The sequence below is a fragment of the Podarcis melisellensis genome, assembly GCF_964234715.1.
Source record: "Podarcis melisellensis genome assembly, chromosome: Z".
NCBI lineage: Eukaryota > Metazoa > Chordata > Lepidosauria > Squamata > Lacertidae > Podarcis > Podarcis melisellensis.
Genome location: NC_138547.1, coordinates 13,320,022 through 13,333,772, shown reverse-complemented (window position 1 = coordinate 13,333,772; position 13,751 = coordinate 13,320,022). Strand labels below are relative to the sequence as shown.

At 46.8% G+C, this 13,751-nt stretch overlaps 1 protein-coding gene across 9 annotated transcripts in view; it reads left to right on the top strand.

The window, feature by feature from the left end:
• Positions 1 to 651: 651 nt before the first annotated feature.
• ADAMTS13 (ADAM metallopeptidase with thrombospondin type 1 motif 13) overlaps positions 652 to 13,751 on the top strand; it is a 33,660-nt gene continuing 20,560 nt past the window's right edge. For 4 of the 9 annotated variants that reach the window (XM_081896715.1, XM_081896714.1, XM_081896712.1 and 1 more), the window contains exons 1-12: positions 658 to 846; positions 2,534 to 2,600; positions 3,037 to 3,329; positions 4,037 to 4,178; positions 4,728 to 4,867; positions 6,388 to 6,471; positions 7,866 to 7,990; positions 8,708 to 8,854; positions 9,813 to 9,947; positions 12,046 to 12,196; positions 12,738 to 12,842; positions 13,115 to 13,266. In XM_081896715.1, the coding sequence (XP_081752841.1) occupies positions 772 to 846; positions 2,534 to 2,600; positions 3,037 to 3,329; positions 4,037 to 4,178; positions 4,728 to 4,867; positions 6,388 to 6,471; positions 7,866 to 7,990; positions 8,708 to 8,854; positions 9,813 to 9,947; positions 12,046 to 12,196; positions 12,738 to 12,842; positions 13,115 to 13,266 (1,616 nt within the window). In that variant the 5' untranslated portion in view covers positions 658 to 771. Of the gene's footprint in view, positions 847 to 2,533; positions 2,601 to 3,036; positions 3,330 to 4,036; positions 4,179 to 4,727; positions 4,868 to 5,560; positions 5,757 to 6,387; positions 6,472 to 7,865; positions 7,991 to 8,707; positions 8,855 to 9,812; positions 9,948 to 12,045; positions 12,197 to 12,737; positions 12,843 to 13,114; positions 13,267 to 13,751 lie in introns of those variants that run through there. The other 5 variants (XR_014164577.1, XM_081896716.1, XM_081896713.1 and 2 more) reach the window with 5 other exon arrangements.

Genomic DNA, 13,751 nt, shown 5'->3' with positions numbered 1-13,751 from the left:
CAGAATAAAAAACTGCCCTGTTTCAATTTTCACTGAGGCTACTTCAAATTAGTTTTCAGTCCTGTGTAGATGTACTGCAAAGGTGAGGAGCCCCAGCCTCACCATCTCTCACTGGAGAAGGGTGGATGGGAAATGTGCATAAAGATGAATGTATTAGTGAAAATAACACAGAAACATTAGGACAAAATGCTTGCAAAAATGTTTACACTAGTCAAAACTGCAGAGAAATATGTGTTTTAATACAAGAAATTGACACCACAGTGCTGTAGAATTTTTGTGAGGGGTTTTAAAAGTTTGCAAACGGCTTCATAGATATGGAGAACTTGATTAAAGATTGGAAAAATGAGAAACTGAAATGGCCAAAATTGACAAGAGCCTTCCATCCTTGGTTGACACAAACCGGGAATCTGCTTGAAAGTAGAACAAATGCCTTTTCCATCCCCCTGCACTCCTGGGCTTCTCTTTTCTGTCTTGTTTTGCTGTGTGTGCATTTTCAAAATAACCCATCCCAAAGCTCCTATTTCCATCACTGATTGTTTGGCTGAGGCCAGTCTGTGCAAACATTGCACAAGCCTTCCTCCGCCCTTCAGCTCCTTTGGCAGAGCCCCCAGCTGCAGCAGAAAAATACCCTTTCCCCTGAAATGCCCCACCTCACTTGTTTAAACTCTCTGCCGTTTGTTGATTCTGCTCCATGACACGAAAAGGCCAAAAGGAAGCCCAGAGTTTCTCACTTGCTCCAAGGTGTACATTGTAGATCCTGCTGGTATCATCATGACCCTAAATACCTGGGTGGTATTTTGTGCAGTGTTCCCCTTGGGAGTTTGCTGGCTGTCAAGAACCCAACGGGTAAGTTTGACCTTTAGAAAAACAGGGCTGCAAGGGGAAGAGTTAGTTTCCTCCTGCAAAAGAAATACTTGATGGAGTTGATCCAGCTCTTTAAATGAGACTGCGGGGTAGTTCAGTGGTAAACCTCCATTAATTTGCCCTCCTCAGCTTTGAGCCTGCTCCCTGCTCCCACATCTCTATGAATGGCACCATCTAGTCAGCAGTTTTTGCGTGGCTAGTTTCACGCATGGAAAGAAGCACTCAGTCAGATACTAGGTTGAAAAAATATATAAGCCCACATCATTGCAGTGGGTGAAGGGGGAATGTATTGCTGTAGTGTTATCTCTGAACAAGACATTTAAAATTTATTTATTATGGCACTTGGACTTCTTTAACCAGAGACTTGTCAGAGCAGCTTACAAAGATAAACACTAAGATGGCCCCAGCCCTCAAGTATCACAATCTAAAAACACACACAGCACACTAGGAAAAAAACAAGAGGGAGGGAGGAGTAGAAAGTTCAAGCACAAGTCCTTTCAACTGCAGTTTTTATTTACAGCCAATGTCAGCGGAGGTTCTGGCACGCTCTCCAATACTCCTCAGATGAAAATAGGAACATTTCTCGCCACCTCCCAAGTGACTCTCCTCAAATCCCCATTCCACCTCCCCCCCCCCCAGCATTTCCTATCAGAAGAAGGGTGGGTGCCATCACCACTTCACCAATGGGACACAGCACACACGCCTTCCGCCTTCCTGGAAAAAAAACCTTAATCTTGATTTGATTTTATTCTTTGGTAGATTTACAAAAAGAAAAATACACCAAAAATATCACAGATTTGCAAGGGATTATGAGGAGGGAAAACAAACCTTTTACAAGCGACACAAACTTACATAGAATGCTAGGGGTGCCTTTTGGGGTAAGAACAAAAAAATTCCTTCCAGTAGCACCTTAAAGACCAACTAAGTTAGTTCTTGGTATGAGCTTTCGTGTGCATGCACACTTCTTCAGATACACTGTGCATGCACACTTCTTCAGATACACTTCTTCAGATATACATCTGGAATTTTTTTTTGTTTTGACTATGGCAGACCAACACGGCTACCTATCTGTAACTGGAATTTTGGGGTAAGGGCTCCTGACACTTGGCTCCTTTTAGAGCTGGGCTATTTTTTTGTTAAGGGTCCTGGCTATTTAGTTTCTATGTCAACACGGTATCTTTATTTGACCGACCTCTTTAGTTACACAAAGGCCTGTTCACAAAGGTAGCCGCTAAGGAGACAACTGTCAGATAATCTAGGGACATGCCAGACCAGTCCCTATCCTCTTGACAACTATGGGTTCCCAAGTCCTGCTTTAAAATCATGATCAATGACACGCAAACTAGCCATCTCTTAAGCAACACACACACATCTTTCATCCCAAATATGTGATTACACTTTCTTGCTTTTAAAAATGGCCCTCAAATACACCCAACCTAGGAGGGTGGGTAGGGATTGGGACCCTGTGTATTGCAGTTTCATCAGGCAGGCTGTCATCTGAAGAAGGCCCCTCTGGTTTACCCCTCATAGTACCCAGGTTCCCTGTCTGCATTGGAGGGGCTGCTCTATCATCCAACCCCACTTCTTCAAAGGGCATCCCATCAAGCCAAGAGTCAGGTCCCCACATTCATAGTTTCTGACTCTCTCCCTGCCCTCTCGTCCCTTGCAGACGTTTCTGGATTCTTTGGAAACTCATGACACTTCCTCATATTTTGGCACCAATTCAGTATTTGAAGGTAAGAAGTTAGCTACTACCCTGCTTTTGCATTAGCAAGCCCAGTCTGGGTTCAAATGGGTCGTCTGCTCTGCAATTGCAGGGGGGAAGCCTTCCATTTGCTACCAACTTTGTAACCTGGGTTTGGAGGGAGGAGGAGACGCTGAGTGAGTGTGTGTGTGTGTGTGTGTGTGTGTGTGTGCACGTGTATGATTATTAAAATTTGTATACCACCCTATACACACTGGTCTCAGGACAGTTCACAGGATAAAATCACAACAAAATACACAATCAAAATGAAACAAAAACAACCAAATAGCACCCCCTCACACACACACATTTAAAAAGAGCATTTGAATGTCAATCAGCCAAAGACCTGGTTAAAGAATCACTGCACTTGTTTGAATTCTTCATCAATATCTATTGTTTTTATTAACGCCAGGTGTTTCCACTCCCAATTTCCACAGTGCCAGAGTTCAAAGTGGTTTACCTAACTTGCTCCTGTGAAGAGAGCCATGATGGATGGACATCTTGCAAAGCCCAACTTTGCTCATTCAGAGCCTCAGGGGAAGTCTTTGCCTTCAAATTCCCAGACGACCAAGCCCTCTTTCCCACTTCCTTTGTGAGCAACCGAAGGCTGAACTCATCCAACAGTTTGCTACGCCGTTTCTGGGGCAACTGTTTTGCTGGGGGACAGGTCCTCAGTCCTTCAGGTGCAGAAGGCCGAATGACATATTGTGAAGGGCAGCTGGTGAGTTTAGTCTCAGAATGTTTTAAGAAGCAAAGATCCCCCACGAGGCAGGCAAATATCACATTTCTGCAATTATCTAAATACATCAGCTTGAACTCCAAGATTGGCAGGGGAGGCCCTGTTGGTGATGTTGCCTTTGGGGGTTACCAAGTTGGTGCTGACCTGGGACAGGGCCTTCTCAGTGGTGGTTCTCCATTTGTGAAATGCATCTGACTAATAGATACTCTTTCTGGCAACTTTGAAATTATTAGCTGTGAGGATATGTGATTGTTTCTATATATTTTACAATTTTTAAAAACATCATTAAGTGAGAGGTATTACTTTTTGGGGTGGGGGTGAGTGGGTTTTTGGTTTGCCAGCCTGGGCTTCTTTGACAGCAAGGGAAGAATAAAATTCTAATTTTATAATCATAAACATATCACATGGTTAAACTATGGAACTCATTTCCAGAGTAGGCAGTGATGGCTACCAATTCGGATGGTTTAAAAGAGGACTGGAGAAACTCACAGAGGATAAGGCTTTCAGTGGCTGAGGCAACAATACTTCAGAATACCAGTTGCTAGAGACTGCCCCAAGGGAGAGTGTTTTTGTGCTCAGGCCTGCTTGCGAGTTTCCTGCAGGCCACTGTCAGAGGCGGGTGCTGGACTAGATGGGCCTTTGGCCTGATCCAGGAGATTCATCTTTCTTATGTGTTTACCTCCTCCTAGCAAGGATTTGTCATTGTCCATGGTGCTAAAATTCACATTAAGCCAGTTAGAAGACAAGACCAAGGCCTGCTGATGGGCCCACTCCTTCCCAAACCTCACGTCATCTTAAGGACTCAACAGAACTACAAAACAACACAGACAGGTAGGCATTTTTGTCAGAATCTTGTCAAGAACCAGGGGGTCTGGTCTGTGTGTCAGTCTATGTTGTTCAGAGTAGGAGTGGGGAAGAAATTCAGTACAGCAAAGGCGAACCTACCTGTCCTCTGAAACTATATGCAAATCAAAATGCAGACACCTCCTGAAATTCGCAATGCAGGTCTCCAGCCAAGTAATGCTTTTAAAAATGCATATAGTATGTATGAAATACGTTAGCGATAATGACATCCATAGATCTGAAGGCATCCCTTTTTAGGGAAGCTTTTAATATTTGATGAATTATTGTATTTTAATATTTTGCTGGAAGCCTCCCAGAGTGGCTGGGGAAACCCAGCCAGATGGGCGGGGTGTAAATAATAAATATTATTATTATTATTAACTGGATTATATCAGAGAAAACTGTGTAAACAATGTGTATATTAGGAGAACAAAGGAAGCAGCCTCATATCGGCTCTGAGCACTGGTCCAAATAGCTCAGTACTATTTACTGGCTTGGCAGAAGCTCTCGAGGGATCCAGTCTGTGTGCTATTGCAGGGCGGAAGTTCCCGTCCCGATACCGCAGAGGGGCTGAAGGGGACGTGAAACACTTGGAGCTTTTGGTTGTGGTGGGCCCAGATGTCTTTCAATTCCACAAAGAAGATACCGAGAGGTACATCCTCACCAACGTGAACATTGTGAGTTGCTCTCTGGCTGTATGCAGGTGTGCTTTCTCTCTCTCTCTCTCTCTCTCCCCCTTCTTTTCCTGATCCTGTGGCAGTTTGTATCTTTTATGTGATGCTACACTAAAAATGTTTAAAAGGTCCTGCAGGATCAGGCGAAAAGCTTATCTAAGAGAAGGATTCTCAGATCCCAAGGGCCAGCCTGATGCCCTAACAAGACGTTTGCAAGCAGGGCATGAACGCACTAGTAGCTAGAGCACAAAAAATAGGTGTGACGCAATGATATCTATACATCAGCAACATCTAGCAAACTTTGCCAACATCCTGATAGTGCTGGAGGTTTGCTTCCTCCCCTCCACCCACAGTAAAACCCCTGCTTCATCAGATCAGACCAAACGTTTGTTTTATTTTAGCACTCTGTTTCACTTCCATGGTGGCCAGCCATGGGCTTCCAAAAAGCCAAGCCTCCTCCTTTGCTCTTCCTCCTTTCCCCCCAGCAACTGGAATCCAGAGATAGTCTGCCCCTGGATCTGGAGGTTCCATTCAGTTAAGCGTTTGTTATGTATTGGGTTTAACACATTTTATGTTACAAGGCGCATTCTAACCAATCATATAAGCGCTGGTAGATGAACGTTCTAATGGCAAGTAAGCACGTGCACTTTCAACTGTCAACTGTCAACTGTCAACGGTCAGTTCATGCTTGGCATTATTATCATCCAGTCAGTTTGGTTCTTGTGTTCCTATGAGTGAGCTGTTGTCACTGACAAATGTTGAATAAACTTAGTTGAGGAACTTATACTGCCTTGGGCTTCTGACTTTTTCCGAGCATTTAACAGCGTTTCTGAGACTGTTTCAGCTCTCACATTTATTGCAACAGAGAATGCAAAAAAACAGTGTTTAAAAGGTAGCCCTTTCCTTCCAAAGCTTCACAGAACCAGTTGAAATGGCTTGTGTTCTGCACTGTAATTCATCTACAGCTGTTGATATGCTCATAAAGGTAAAGGTACCCCTGCCCGTATGGGCCAGTCTTGACAGACTCTGGGGTTGTGCGCCCATCTCACTCAAGAGGCCAGGGGCCAGCGCTGTCCGGAGACACTTCCGGGTCACGTGGCCAGCGTGACAAAGCTGCATCTGGCGAGCCAGAGCTGCACACGGAAACGCCGTTTACCTTCCCGCTGGTAAGCGGTCCCTATTTATCTACTTGCACCCGGAGGTGCTTTCGAACTGCTAGGTTGGCAGGCGCTGGGACCGAGCAGCGGGAGCGCACCCCAGGGATTCGAACCTGCCGACCTTTCGATCGGCAAGTCCTAGGCGCTGAGGCTTTAACCCACAGCGCCACCTGTGTCCCGATATGCTCATAGCTTTGTCTTAAACCAGGGACTTGTATCCCTCCATGTAAAGTTAGATTAAAACTCCTTCCATCTATGACGGTTGGCTATGCTGGCTGGGGCTGATGGGAGCTGTAGTCCTACAACATCTAAGAGAGCCACATGTTCCCCACCTTTGCCTTAAGCTTTCTTTCTTTTTCTCAACAGGGAGCAGAGCTTCTTCGAGATGCGTCACTGGGAGCACAGTTCAGGGTTCATCTAGTCCAAATGATTGTCCTCACTGAACCTGAGGTATAAATAAATAAATAAATAAATAAATAAATAAATAAATTACTGTGTTGGCTCTAGGCATGGGCGATGTATTGATTCATCCCCCGACAATGGTTTTGAAACCTGCATCACAGTGACAAATTCACGATTTTAGGCAAGGCAATATACTGTGAAAGCCAGCAGGTGTCACCAGTGTTTCATGCATGGCCTCCTCAGTCCTCAGCTCTCCTCAGAGAGCCATGCAAGGCCACCTGAGGCCCACTCCCTCCCTCCCTCCCTCCACTGCCCAGCCATCCCCTAAGATACTGGAGTGGTCCTGATGGCAGCAGCCGTGTCTGCACCTACCTCTTGAGTCCTGCACTGGCTCACTCGCTCGCCCACCTGCCCGCTTGCCTGCCAGCACCATCCCTCCTCCAGCCAAACAAGTGGGATGCCTCCTCCCTTCTGGCTCACATTTGGCGCTGGGAAGCGGAGGCATGGCCGAGTCCTTTGAGCCCCTGAGGAGGCAGCATGCAGGGAGCAGCGGCAAGAGCCTCCAGGCCTTCATGGTGGTTTGGTGGTAGTGGCCGTCCCCATTTCTCCCCTCAAGCGGCTGCCCGCAAGATGGAGGTTGTGGGACTGGTTGTGGCGCTGGCACTATGAGGTGCAGCATGAAGCAGTGAAGTTCATGGGGTAGACTAGAAGGGAACCAGTGCGTTTGCTTGGGGGCAGTGAGAGGCGCTGAGGTGAGGTGATACTGTCGGTATATGCTGTCCCATCAGTGCAGATAGAAACTACAATGTGGTACAAAGAAGGAATGGCTGTGGAGGGCTGACTGGCTACTGTACTGAGATAGTTCAAACCGCTTTGAAGTCCTCCTTCCTCTTCATTTTCAGACATCATTATATATCACTATATCACAATGTTTGGCTGGTGATACATCAGTGTTGAAAAGCAGATATCACCCAGCCCTAGTCAGCTCCAGGTTTTAGTTGGCCCTGGCTCATGACACCCTCAGGTATCTAGGGACTTTTGTCATTAGAGTGCCCTACTGGAAACCTCCAGGCCTAGTAAGCTCATATGGATCTGTGTTCACTCAGATCCAGAACCCTCCTCAGGCAGGAACAAACTAGCACTTAGATTAGAATATTAAAGGGAGCCATGAGCCAAGCTAGGATCAATAACTCATGAACAGTAAATGAAATGAATCCAACTCATGAATGACGTCCCTAATTGGGTGGTTGTTGGCCATTGGGATGGGTAGGGGGAGGCAAGGAGCCCAAACAGTAGATGGAGCCCCAGTCCTTGGCATGCAGAGCCATAGCCATTGAGAACCAGAGACAACTAATTCTTGTTTGTGCCCATCCTACTCCCTGCTGAGTTTTACAAGGGCACCGCTGAGACTAAAGTGGCCTCAGTGAACACCCTCTCTCTAGGAAGGCATCGACATCTCTACCAACATCACTTCCTCAATCATCAGCATTTGCAAATGGGCTGGGAAAGTCAACCCTGAGAATGATTCGGATCCTCACCATGCAGATCTAGTTCTGTACGTGACCAGGTAAATTAAGCTGTCTCTCTCTCTCCTTTCTTTGAGTGATGTGTAATGGAAGGTGGACCATAGGCCCAGTGTGTTCCAAGTTTTGCTTGCCTGAACCTCTCCCATGAGCACATGGTCCCTACATGGATGGTGTGAGAGCACCCAGTGCTGGAACTTAGCAGTTCAGTAGGTCTTGCAAAGCAGCTCTTGGTAGCCTTGTCCAGGGTCAGGAAAAACTGTGGCCCTCCAGACTCTTAAGTCCCATCAGCCCCAGCCAATACAGCTAGTGGAAAGGGGATAATGGGAATTGTAGTCCAACAGCATGGGGAGAGCCACTGGTTTCCTATCTCTCCATCTGCCTGGGCTCCTCGAGACAACATATTTACTGAGCAATTGCCATGATCTGCTTGCACAAAACTTACACAGTGGTTAGACAATGCCTGTCTTTATTGAACATCCAGCTTGATTTGCTTGCAGGAAGTTTATATGTCTTTCCATTAGTCATTTCTTAATGCTGCACTTTTCAATGCATTTCCCCACCACTTCCCTAACTTCAAAAAAGTCAAGCTTTGTTTTAAAGTAGATTTGTTGCGCTAGGGCAACAGAGTTCTTTAATCCCACTTTAATTGTACACACCTAAATTTTCCAGTATGCACTTGCACTCCCACTAAATACATTCTGGAGGAGCTCCCCATCCCATTGCTTTAGTGTTCTTCCTCTTTACCTGTTTTGCTTTAGATTTGACCTGGAATTACCTGATGGAAACAAGCAAGTGCGTGGTGTCACTCAGCTAGGCGGGGCCTGTTCCAGTTCCTGGAGCTGCGTCATCACCGAGGACACTGGATTTGGTCTGGGAGTTACCATTGCCCACGAGATCGGTCACAGGTCAGTGGGCAAGGAATTAATCTCATCATTGTTATTTATTGAATTTGTATACAACCCTTCAACCGAAGATCACAGGGCAGTTCACAACATTAAAAATACAAAATGAAAATACAAAATGCATGATCAAAAACAAATCAATAACCCACCCCCTTTTCATAAATGCATTGAAAATGTCATAGAATGTTTAATCAGCCAAAGGCCTGGTTTTAGAGAAATGTTTTTGCCTGGCGCCTAAAGATATGTAATGAAGGCTGGAAGGCCTCTTGTGTTTTGAGGGAACATACAAAGCTAAGAGTAGATCCACAGCACACATTTAAAGTGCATCTAAAACACATGATGTTGCTCAAAGAATCCTGGGAACTGTAGTTTGCTGAGGGTGCTGGGAAATGTAGCTCTGCAAGGTCTGCATTGTGCTTTGTATACAGCCTCTAATATTTTTTCTTTGTGACTTCTAGGTGGTTTTATTGCACTTTTCTAATTTAAAACCATGCAATACAATTCAAACAGCAAAGAATGAACACTCTATTTTAATATATGGTGTGAATACAGCCAGAGTGCATGATCTGTCTTCAACCTGGAAAAACTGGAGGTTGCGGGGGGGGGGGGAGTTACAAGCATCTGTCTGCACCCACATCCATATCCAGCACTCACATGTATTCATACAAACATTACAGAGAGGTTTGGGATCTTTTGCTGGAGTTATAACTTGATTCCCTTGTGCTGACCTTTACGAGGTGTGAGGAGCTCAGGATGTCTTCCTGACTGGCATTCAGAATATGATTGTGATAAGGATAAGGCTGGTACCAGGGTCAAGCAAGGTTCATGCCATGATTTGCAGAAATAAACCACAGAATTTAAGTTCAGATTCATCCCCCCCTCTCTCCCCCCCCACTCACACTTCCTTCCTTCCTTCCTTCCTTCCTTTCTTTCATTCCTTCCCTTTTAATTTTCATTGCAGCTTTGGGATCCAGCATGACGGAGAAGGGAACCGATGTGCAGGCGATGGGCACATCATGGGCTCTGAAGGTGGCCACAACAGTGTGGATTTGACCTGGTCCACCTGTAGCAGAGAGCAGTTCTTAACATTTGTCAGGTAAAAAGGCCAAGGGGCGCTTCGGACCATGTCTTTTGCAACCTCTTGGGCAGTGGTGGATTGGTGTTCCTTGAGACTGGTAGGGCAGAAGGTAAGGAGCACAATAGTAGGGTGAGCCAGCCAACATCAGAGCCAACTAATTTTTGTTTCCCCCCCATCATCCACCCTGCTGAGTGCTCCCACCTCCTGGAATGGTTGTAAGTAAGTAAGAAGGCAGCCAGATGGGGGTATGCCGGGGGGGGGGAGACTGAGATTGGCAGGGCTGTGCCCTTCTCACCTCCTAATGGACCATCCTTCACTTGGTCCTGGGCACACAGTTAATGGGAACAAAACACCAGGCAAGAGAAGCCACATACACTTTTTATAGATCATTTTAACAATGGGATTCTGGGATCACATCAGTCTATATACAGGAAGACCACCAGTAGCACTGTGGTCTAAACCATTGAGCTTCTTGGGCTTGCTGATCAGAAGGTTGGCAGTTTGAATCTGCATGACGGGGTGAGCTCCCGTTGCTTTGTCCCAGCTTCTGCCAACCTAGAAGTTCAAAAGCATACCAGCGCAAGTAGATAAATAGGTACCACTGTGGCAAGAAGATAAATGGCGGTTCTGTGTGCTCTGGCACTTGCCATGGTGTTCTGTTGTGCCAGAAGCAGTTTAGTCATGCTGGCCACATGACTCGGAAAGCTGTCGGTGTATAAGCACTGGTTCCCTCATCCTGAAGCGAGATGAGTGCTGCAACCCCATAGTCGTCTTTGACTGGACTTAACTTTCCAGGGGTCCTTTATCTATAGACATGGAGAAGTTACAGTGGTACCTCTGGTTACATACTTAATTCGTTCCGGAGGTCCGTTCTTAACCTGAAACTGTTCTTAACCTGAAGCACCACTTTAGCTAATGGGGGCTCCCACTGCTGCCGCACCGCTGGAGCACAATTTCTGTTCTCATCCTGAAGCAAAGTTCTTAACCCGAGGTACTGTTTCTGGGTTAGCAGAGTCTGTAACCTGAAGTGTATGTAACTTGAAGCATATGTAACCCGAGGTACCGCTGTATTTCAGGATCTGTTCTCCACAGGGTGTGGGGAAATAAAACTGGGTAAATATCTCCTGCTATAAGGGACTCTAACTTTTACATCCTCTTTTTTATTATTATAATATTAATATAATCTTTATTAACTCATCAGTAGCAAAGCCCCAGGGCAAGTTAATGATTCATATAGAAGCAGTGCCGGAGCTTCATGCTCCGGCACGGGGTGGGGGTGGGGCGGAGAGCAGGCGGGGGCGGGGCTGGCACGCATCCTGGGGGTGGGGCGCACAGCCTACGGGGGCAGGGCACCCAGAGCGGGCGGGCGAGGGGGGGCAACCGCAATGGCACCCTGCTGGGATCGCGCTGCCGGGGGCAGTGTGCTCCCCCCCGCACGCCTCTTCCTTCGCCAGTGTATAGAAGTCAGTGGAAGCCACTGAGAGCTGAGTCAGCCTTCAACTGCATAGCCCCACTTCCTTCATTTGCAAATACTAAACTGCAGTCCCTGAGAGCTCAGCCAGCTCCTATCTGAATAGCCCATCCCACTTCATCTGCATATTATAAACAGCTCCACCGGGTGGCTTCGCTCAGCCCCATAGAACTCAATGACAGCCAGTGAGAGCTGAGGTAAGACTTATCTGCATAGCCCCATCTTCTTCATCTGAGAGTTGAGTAATCTAGCTACATGACCCCGCCTAGAGTAGCTCGACCATTAAGCAGACTGAGGTGGTTGAAGACCCCAAAGGCAATATCCCAGTTTGATTTCAGCAAGATTCATGCAAATTGGTGCAGATGCAGGGACCGCTTTTCCGCCAGTGGTGGAGGTAGCAGGGCGGGCAGAGAAGCAGGTACAGCAGCAACCAGGCAACACTTTCCATTCTGCTTCAGGCAGCAAAAAGGGCCACACCACTCCTGACTCCACCTCTTCCCTCTGCATAGCCCTGCCCTAGCATCTGGACTATGATGGAGCCCATTGGTTTTTTTAAGAGATCACTGGTGGGCTATGCATTTAATAAGAGTTGGCACTCCTTGAAGTTAATCCACAAGCAGTTTTTCTGTCTTGGTTTTTCCCCAGTACAGGCCAAGCAAGCTGCACAAATGACTTGCCAGACCTCAAGGACAATATCCCAGGAGGGAAGCCAGGCCTTTATTATGGGGTGGATGAGCAGTGCAAAACGGCCTTTGGGGGCGGAGCTACAGCTTGCACTTTCTCCAGGCACGACATTGTATGTATTACATTTATCTGCTGGGTCATGCTGATATTACATGCAAATAGTCATAATCATAGCATTTCCAATTCAGTTACGTATTACATTTTTATCTCATATTTTCTTCAAAAAGCTCAAGGTGTCATATATTTCGCTTCTCCCTTCGCACCTGTCGCCCCCCCCCCCCATATTTTATCCTTGCAACAGTTCTGTGGTGTAGGACAGACTGAGAGATGGTAAGTGGCCCAAGATCAGCCAGTGAGCTTTGTGGCTGAGAAGGGGATTTGAACTCTGGTCTTCCAGATTCTAATCTGACACACCACCACACTGGCTCTCAGATTCACTTTGCGTTTTAGCATGTTCAAAGCATATCATGTACGTTATCTTTGTCATATTGGACAACACCCCAGTAAGGTAGGCCAGTGTTATGGCAGTGTGCTGAGGCTGTGGGAGTGGTTTCCCTTACACTCCGCACTCCCATGTTTTCCCTAAGTCAAATAAATAATAACCAGTAAAGCAGCAGGTCACCTATCTTCCTCCCCGCTTCTCCTATTTCTAGGATATGTGCAAAGTTCTTTCTTGCCACACTAATCCAGCTGACCAATCCAGCTGCACTCGGATCCTCATTCCCCTCCTGGATGGCACTGAATGTGGAATCAACAAGGTAAATGGGTCTTCTGATATGAAACAGCAGTAGAATGGGGATGAGGACATTGTGTCCCTCTAGATGTCTAGCTCCCTGAATGTCGGCCAGGCTGCCTTGAACTGATGGGAGTCCCATCAGTCTAAGGAACCTGTAGTCCTTCAGATGTTGTGGTGATGGGAGTTGAGAGTCCAGCTACATGCATTTTGCTTAGCTTCTCTGTGGCCCTTCTGGGTTCACACCTCCATGGCTGCTGTCCTGGTGCTTGATGGCCATGCTGTTCTCACTTCCAGTGGTGCTCCAAAGGCCACTGTAGATCTTTGGAAGAACTGATTCCTATTGCAGCAGTCCATGGGAAGTGGTCTACTTGGACTGCCTTTACTGCCTGCTCCCGGAGCTGTGGTGGGGGAGTCGTGGCCAGGCGGCGACAGTGCAACAACCCCAGGTGAGTAAGTCCTTGTTAGAGCAGTGTTTTTTGGGGGGGGACTGTGTTCAAAGGGAGCCATAGAACCTGGGAGAGAGCTGGATGCAAGGGGACTGAGGATGGTGGGGCAAAGCTCCATTCACCCCAGTGGGACAGCCTCTGCGGCACTTAATTGAAACGAGATGTGTAAATGTCTGCTTAGTAGCGCAGTGCATATTCATAGGTCTTTCCATGACTCCTGGGCAAAGCTGCTTGATGGCCAGGTGTGTCCCGGGTCTGTGCTGACCAGCATCTTGTCTATGCTCAGAGAGCAGCTTCGCTTCAGAAACTGGGATCTGATGGGTCACACACCATGCATTTAAAGCATATTTCACTCACCCAATGCAAAGAATCCCCATGGAGCTACAATTCCCAGCACCCTTAAGAAACTACAGTTCCGAGGATTGGGGTCAGGACTTGCTTTAAATGTACAGTGTGGGTGTGATTAAGATCCATTCTCCTCCTGC